The following is an 8,022-nucleotide window of genomic DNA, read 5'->3' on the forward strand; positions in this document are numbered from 1 at the left end:
GACACACAGACACAGACACAGACACAGACACAGACACACAGACACACACACGCCGCTCAACGGTCGTGGCGAATCTGCTGCTGCCAATAAGGAGTTCCAGTGGAGGTCGGAGTAAGGAACCCGCCGTCTCCCGTAAACGGCCGGTGGAGACGGCTTTTTGTCGCGGTGGTGCGGAAAGAACCCAAAACTTGCCGAGGTGAGTGGAAGGAAGCCTGAAGGGAGCCGGGCCAAGGTGAGAAGGCGGAGCGAGTCGCCCAAAAGGCTTGGCGGGGCGCCACGTCCGCGCGTGGCCGACGCCATGTTGAAGCCTGGCAGAGGCCGGGCAGTGGGAGTGGGACTGAGGGTTGAGGGGCCGGCCGGCCGGGGTGAGGGGCGCGGGTGAGGGACGGGGTGAGGGACAGCCTTGGGGACAGCCGTGTCCGGGCGTAGCTGGAACCTGGGTACGGAGGAGCCGGCTTCACACCGCCAGTTCCTCCCGGGCTTCCTCGGCGCCACTGCGCATGCCCGGGACGCTTTGCCCGTGGCTGTTCCGTCTTCCTCCTTACGTTGGCTTTCCCAAGGAGCGCTTGCCAGTTTCTCCAATTCCTGAGACCTCTACACCTCCGGCGAGGAGTTTCTTCTCTCTTTTTTAAAAAGTGCATATATCACGTGTCCGGGCTGGTCTCCAACTCCCTAGGTAATCAAGGTCGGGATTACAGACATGTGCCATCAAGCATGCCAGTCCGGGCTACTTTAGGCCTAATCTCAAACAAACAAACAAACAAACAAACGGGCTATTAAGACAACTTTGGGGGGTGGTGGATGCAGGGCGGGAAGTGCTAGTGTAGGCCGTTAATCCCAGCCTTTGGGAGGTAGAAGCAGATGGATCTCTTAAATTCAAGGCTAGCCTTCTCTACAGAGCCAGTTCCAGGGCTACAGAGAGAAATCCGGTCTCCAAAAGAAAACAAAGGAACAAGGCAAAAAAAAAAAAAAAAGGAAAGGAAGAAAGGGGGAGAGGGTGAGGCTGGAGAGATGGCTCAGCGGTTAAGAGCACTGACTGCTCTTCCAGAGGTCCTGAGTTCAATTCCCAGCAACCACATGGTGGCTCACAACCATCTGTCGTGGGATCTGATGCCCTCTTCTGGTGTCTGTGTACCCATATACATAAAATAAATAAATAGGTCTTTAAAAAAAAAAAAACCCACCCACATTCCAAGAACATGTGACAGGTTGGTTGGCACATACATTGAGGAGGTAGAGGCAGGATGATCAAATGTTGAGGATTGTTGACTACAGGTATAGCAGTCCCAAAAGGTGAATTAATAGCTCTGACAAAGGCCCTACAGCTAGGCCAAGAAAAAAGACTCAGTATCTACTTGGACAGGCGGTTTGCTTTTGTAGCCGTGTTTGTTCATGGGGCCATCTACAAGGAAAGAGGGCTTCTCACCTCAGAAGGAAAAACTGTCAAAAATAAGTAAGCCCTCTTACAAGCAGTGTGGCTGCCTGAGAAAATATGGTCATACACTGCCCTTGATACCAAAAGGGACGCAGAACCATCCCTAGAGGAAACACCTGGGATTGGGCCTGGCGGGAGGCAGCACCCCAGGTGCTCTTATGGTGACCCCCACGTTGCCTGAGGGCCCAACAAGGAGTTACAGAGGATCTAAACCTGCAGCCCACAAGGAAAAGGGATTTTCCAGGACCCTCCCCCCCCCACGGCCAGGTTCTCCTCCCCTCAGACGTGGCTAGCCAGCTAACCCGGCAGAGGCACCAGAACCTCCACTTAGGGAAAGGCGAGCTTGAGAACCCACTCTGAAGAGCACACCTTCACGGCTTTGACTTAAGGCCAAAACCAGAGGAAGCCTTGGCTCGGGGCCCCACCTGCCAGATAGCCAAGCCCAGCATGGAGGGACCTCCAGATCGGGATCCAGGGAGAAAGGAACTTGACCCGGAAGAAACTGGGAAATTGACTTTACAGAAGCCAAGCCTGTGGCTGTGCAGGTCCTGGTACTTGTAGTGTCAGTAGATAAACAGAGAGGCCTAGCCCACCAAATGCGGTGATGGCCAAGAAGCTGTTAAAAGACATCATCCTTAGGTATGCCCCCCTGTACTCCCGGGGTAATACAATTGACCTACTTTTATCTCGCTCTCTTTTTTGTTTTTTTTGTTTGTTTGTTTTTCTTTTTTTGGTTTTTTTCCGAGACAGGGTTTCTCTGTATAGCCCTTGCTGTCCTGGAACTCTGGAGACCAGGCTGGCCTCGAACTCAGAGATCCGCCTGCCTCTGCCTCCCAAGTGCTGGGATTAAAGGCATGCGCCACCACACCCGGCCGGCCTACTTTTTTATCTCTTAAGTAACCTAAAAGTTAGTCAGGGCTGTGGGGGGCAAATTGAAAACCTGTGTGTTTACTGTTCTCAAGTTTAGGTTAAGTAGAAAGAATGAAGTGGACCTTAAAGGAGACAATAACTAATGTCCCAATTAAACCTGCCAACCGACACAAAGATCCTGACAGCCAAAGATACCTGGGGCCAGCACTGGACTGTGTTGAGCTGTAGCCTGCCTATGAAACCCATGCCTCATACCCGTCCTGCTGACTACATCTAGAATGAACTAGAATCCAGAAATGGAAGGCTCACCTATGATCCAGATCTTGAGGCTGGAAGGCACAAGTTTCTGACCTGGAGTTTGGTATGGAGATCTTGAGGCATAGTGACTATGAAAAGCTTAGGCCCAGGCAAGGTAGTACAGGCCTTTAATCCCAGGAGACTGAGGCAAGCAGATCTCTAAGTTTAAGATCAGCTGGGGACAAAGCAAGTCCCAGGTCCAGGCTTGGTGGCACACACCTTTAAACTGGGCCACACCTTCTGCTGGAGGCCTACATAAGGACACTGGAAGAGGAAGATTCGCTCTTTCACCTGATTGCACTTACTTGCCAGCACATCTGTTAGAACTTACTTCTAGCTAGTATAGAAGACCAGCTGAAACAACTAGCCTCTTGGGACTGAGCAACTACTAGATTCTTGCACTTCCCATTCACAACTGCCCATTGTTGGGTTAGCTGAACTGAAGACTGTAAGTCATTATAATAATTTATATTAATATATATATAGAGAGAGCCCTTCCATAAGCTCTGTGACGCTAGAGAACCCTGACTAATACATTTTTTATCTATATGGAGATGGCTCTGGGTCATCAAGGGAAAAGATGAGATCTTTGGCACCCCAGTAATCCTACTTACAATGCTGGTGGAGTCTGGCCTAGCTGCAGGAATTGGTACTGGCGCTACAGCCCTAGCCGAAGCAGCCCCAACTCTTCAGGTCCTGAACAATGCTGATGTAGATCTGGCTCAATCAGGGAAATCTGTCCACCACTTAGGACAGTTGTTAGCCTCATTAGCTGAAGCAGTGCTAGAAAACAGGGGGATTAGACCCACTCTTCCTAGAACAAGGAGGGCTCTGCCAAGCCCTAGGACACAATGCTGTTTCGACACCGGAACTCTGGTATTATCAGAAACAGCCTGGCCATGGTCTGCCAGAGATATAGGAGATGGCTAAACTCAAACCGTAGAATCAAAACTGGTATGAATCATACTTTTCTGGTCTTATCAGGCTGACTACACTCAAATCGGCATTGGTCAGACTCGTCTTGCTATTGCTAACTGTCCTTACCTGTGGACCTCATGCAGTAAATGTACCAGTCAAATCTGTGTGAGAACCTATCTCCACAGCCCAGCTTGTGGTCTCACTGTCTCAATATGAGCATCTCAGCCCCGTCCCCCAAGAGAAGGGCCTATGATTCAGCCCATGGTATAGTTTCAAGGGGGAGAATGAGAGGACAACATAAATTCCATTTTAGGACCAGGCCTGATTTCAAAGGAGTCATCCATTCCAGGAACTGACCATAAACCCTCCAAGTGATCAATCTCAGGAAATAATCTCTCAGGATGGGCCATCTGTGCTGAGCAGCCTTCTATGGTTTGAGTATCTTATCCTGTGCTTGAATGTTCATGGCACAGGAATGCATTCCACCTATCACCTGGACACAAGCCAATCAAAACCAGCCCATATGGGCTGGTGAGATGGCTCAGCCGGTAAGAGCACCCGACTGCTCTTCCAAAGGTGTAGAGTTCAAATCCTAGCAACCACATGGTGGCTCACAACCATCCTTAACAAGATCTGACTCCCTCTTCTGGAGTGTCTGAAGATAGCTACAGTGTACTTACATATAATAANAAAAAAAAAAAAAACAAAAAACAGCCCATGTAACATCCCTGGCACCTTACCAATGAAGTTTTAGATTCCCCACTCCTAGTTAAAATTCCCTTAGTTCCCTATAGAAAGGACAGTGTGCCTTTATATTAAGTGGCCAACCCTCACACGGAAACTTCTTGCTTTCTCGAGATAAAACCACTCTTGCCAACTGCATTTGTGAGTGGTGGTCTCTGTGAGGTGCTTTCGGACTTAACAGTCTGAATGTTTGTATATGCACCATGCACACGCCTGGTGTTCATAGAGGCCAAAGGAGAGCTTGAGATTCCCCGGGCTGGATGATGGATAGTTGTGAGCATCCTGTGGGTGGTGGGAGCCATACCTACATCCTCTGCAGGAAGAGCCACTCCTCTTACTTAGTGAGCCATCTTTCCAGCCCCTAGCCTTTGGTTGTTGAGACAGGTAGCCTAGATTGGTTTCCAGCTTGTGGCCGTTCTCCTGTCTCAGCCTCCTGAGTGCCGGGTCCACATGTGTACATTAGCATGGCCAAGAATAAATACCATTTTAGGGACATGGAAAGATGTTATTAGGAAAGGAGTTGCCCGCAGTGTTTCTCACACTCCCGGGTGTAAACTGCAGATTCCAGTATTGGCTCCGCAGGGTTAGTGGGCAGTCAATGCTTTCTGGAGTCTGAATTAATTATCATGTGCCAATATGAATTCGCTACAGCGGAGCTCAGACATTCTCATGTCTAGCATAAATGGGGTACCCTGTTGGGAGCTGTGAAGAAAGTCCCTAGTCTTGAGCCCACTGCCCTCAATATGAGCAGTGACGTTCCTTGGTGGCACATGCCTATAATGTCAGCACTCAGGGAGAGGCAGGAGAAATTGGAGTTGAGGGCCAGGCCCTACATGGTGAGATGCACCCTCCACAACAGGGGGTGAATGGCACTGCTTTCCAGAGCTGTGGTCAGAGTGGAGAAGCGTGGATGCCTCATAATATCCTATCATGTTCTAGAGTATGAGCGACTGGATGCCCATCGCCAAGGAATATGACCCACTTAAAGCTGGCAGCATCGATGGTACAGATGAAGACCCACATGACCGAGCTGTGTGGAGGGCCATGCTGGCCCGTTATGTCCCCAACAAAGGAGTCACCGGAGACCCCCTCCTTACCCTGTTTGTGGCACGACTGAACTTGCAGACCAAAGAGGAGAAGTTAAAGGAAGTCTTCTCCCGGTATGGTGACATTCGGCGGCTGCGGCTGGTTCGGGACCTGGTGACAGGCTTCTCCAAGGGCTACGCCTTCATTGAGTACAAGGAGGAGAGGGCCCTGATGAAGGCCTACAGAGATGCTGATGGCCTGGTCATCGACCAGCACGAGATCTTTGTGGACTACGAGCTAGAGAGGACTCTCCGTGGCTGGATCCCTCGGCGGCTGGGTGGGGGATTGGGTGGGAAAAAGGAATCAGGGCAGCTGAGGTTTGGTGGCCGAGANCGGCCTTTCCGAAAACCCATTAACTTGCCAGTTGTCAAGAATGAGCCACACAGAGAAGGGAAAAGGGAAAGGAGGGAGCGATCTCGATCTAGGGACAGACACTGGGACCCCAGGCCCAGGGATCGGGACCATGACAGGGGCCGAGAGAAGCACTGGCAAGAGAGGGCCAGGGTGTGGCCCGAGAATGATTGGGAGAGAGAGAGGGAGCTCAGGGAGGAGAGGGCCAGAGCCAGGGACAAGAGGGACAGAAGTAAGTAGAGGCGGCAGCAGGCAGCCTCCGTCAGGCTGGGACAGTTCCTTTTGCAGTCCTGGGGATTGAACTAGAGAGTGCTGCATGTGAGGCAAGCGCTCCAACCACAGCCACACAGGATGAGAGGGAGAAACAAGTGTCTAAGAAGAAATGTCCGGCTCATGTGGAAATAGAAGTTTGCATATGCTGTCAATGCCGCACTTGGGAGTTGGAAGCAGGAAGATGGAAAGAGAGAGGGGATAATAAAGAATGTGTCTTCCCTTTCTCACACCCTTTGAGGCGGAGTTGAATGTGTGGCAGAGGCGATAGTGGTTTAAAACTCTTAAGTAGCCTGGTGTGATGGCACACCCCTGTCATCCTGGCACTGGGGAGACAGGAGAATTGCAAGTTTGAAGCCAGTTTGGGGTACAAAATAAGACTCTGTCTCAGTAGCCTATGAGAATTAGTTACTGACTCCCAGGACATACTGTCTTTTCCATTTTCATGTTTGCTGAATTAGGGAAGGGTCTAGAAAGGTCAAACCCAAGGAGACTGTCCCAGCTCCTCATAACCTGTCAGCAGCTTGAGCATCTGGGCCAGCGGGCAGCTGCTGTCAAGTCCAGAACCTGCTCTGTGACAAAGTGCTGACGACCAGCCTTCTTCCCGCACTGGCATTTAAAATGAAACACAGCCTTGGAGGGCTGTGATCTGTAGCTGACTCTGAGCTCTTTGAAGATAAATCCAGGCACTGGTGGCACATGCAGAGACAGGCAGATCTGTGTTCAAGGCCAGCCTGGTCTACAAAGTGAGTTCCAGGACAGCCAGGGCTATAGAGCAGGAATGAGATGAAAGAAAGGGAGGAAGGGGACTGCCTGGACCTAGTTTGAAGGGCTGGTGTGCCCTTTTTCTGATTATCTGGGTTCGGGTTGGCTGAACAGCTGGATTCTGTAAACTTGAAATCAACCAAAGACTGCTCTCGAGACTTTAAAAGTAGAATGGCATCTGGCCGGCTTAGTGAGGCACACGTATAATCCCAGCCCTTGGGAGGCAGACGGGCAGTTTGATCTATATGAAATTCCAGGCTGTTTCGTTCAGTAAACATACTGCCATTGGAGAGCTAACAAGATGGCTCAGAGCATCAAAGTATATATTACTTGGGCTGGAAAGACAGCTCAGCATTTAAGAGCACTCGATGTTCTTGGAGGCAACCTGGGCTTCATTCGCAGCACCACATGGTGGCTTAAAAACCTCTTAATTCCAGTTCCAGGGGACCCCATACCCTTTTCTGGCCTCATGTACATGTGCATATGCAAACACACACACAAACACACACACACACAATTATATGCACATATGGAGGCACTCACACAAACACTAAATTAAATCTCTGTAAAAAGGTCACACAACCCTGATCTTAGGTCCCCAGAACTGTGATTGATATAATCATTGTGTGACCTCCACATGAGCGCCACGGCACACACAGCACACATACAATAACAAAGGTTATTAGAGCCAGGCATGGTGGCACAAGCCTGTCAGCCCAGCACCTTGGGAGACACAGCACTGTTGGGATTCTGAGGCCAAATAGGGCCATATAATAAAATCTTGACTCAAAACCCATCACAAAATGAGTTGCTATGGGAATTTCCACATCCTTGCTGTCAGGAAATGGCTGGAACCTGAGAGGACACTCACATTGAAGCCACAGTGAGTGCTAGCAGCATGCATCCACATACTCAGCCTCTCCTTGTTTCTTAGCTAAGAGCGTGATGCACAGGGCATGGTCCCATTCATCATCTGACCTTAGGACATGTCACCCTCTGAAGCTCTGATCCTCAAGTGCTCTGTGCATCAGCAGAAAGTAGATGGGCTAGCCTTCAGTTCCTCCTGTGGGTCAGCTAGGCATGTGGTCTCCAAGCCCCTGCCTACCCAAACCCTTCCACCCACCCCTACCTCTGACTTCCTCATCCACCACAGCACATCACCTGGGCTTGTGAGCCTGGTACCCAGTCCACTTTAAAACACTGTCATCTTTGTGTAGGACCCATTATTTCACCCAAGGAACACGAGAAAAGATGGCAGGAAAGGAAAAAGGCACACAGGAAACAAG

At 50.3% G+C, this 8,022-nt stretch overlaps 1 protein-coding gene across 1 annotated transcript; it reads left to right on the forward strand.

The window, feature by feature from the left end:
* The first annotated feature begins 57 nt into the window (after nt 1–57).
* Nucleotides 58–6,201, forward strand: Snrnp35 (small nuclear ribonucleoprotein U11/U12 subunit 35). Its single transcript, XM_021187076.2, has 2 exons — nt 58–196; nt 5,204–6,201. Exon 2 carries the CDS (start codon nt 5,207–5,209, stop codon nt 5,939–5,941), a length of 735 nt encoding a protein of 244 aa, XP_021042735.1. The 5' UTR covers nt 58–196; nt 5,204–5,206; the 3' UTR covers nt 5,942–6,201.
* The last annotated feature ends 1,821 nt before the right edge of the window (nt 6,202–8,022 follow it).

This window comes from Mus pahari, chromosome 23 (assembly GCF_900095145.1).
Source record: "Mus pahari chromosome 23, PAHARI_EIJ_v1.1, whole genome shotgun sequence".
NCBI classification, from domain to species: domain Eukaryota; kingdom Metazoa; phylum Chordata; class Mammalia; order Rodentia; family Muridae; genus Mus; species Mus pahari.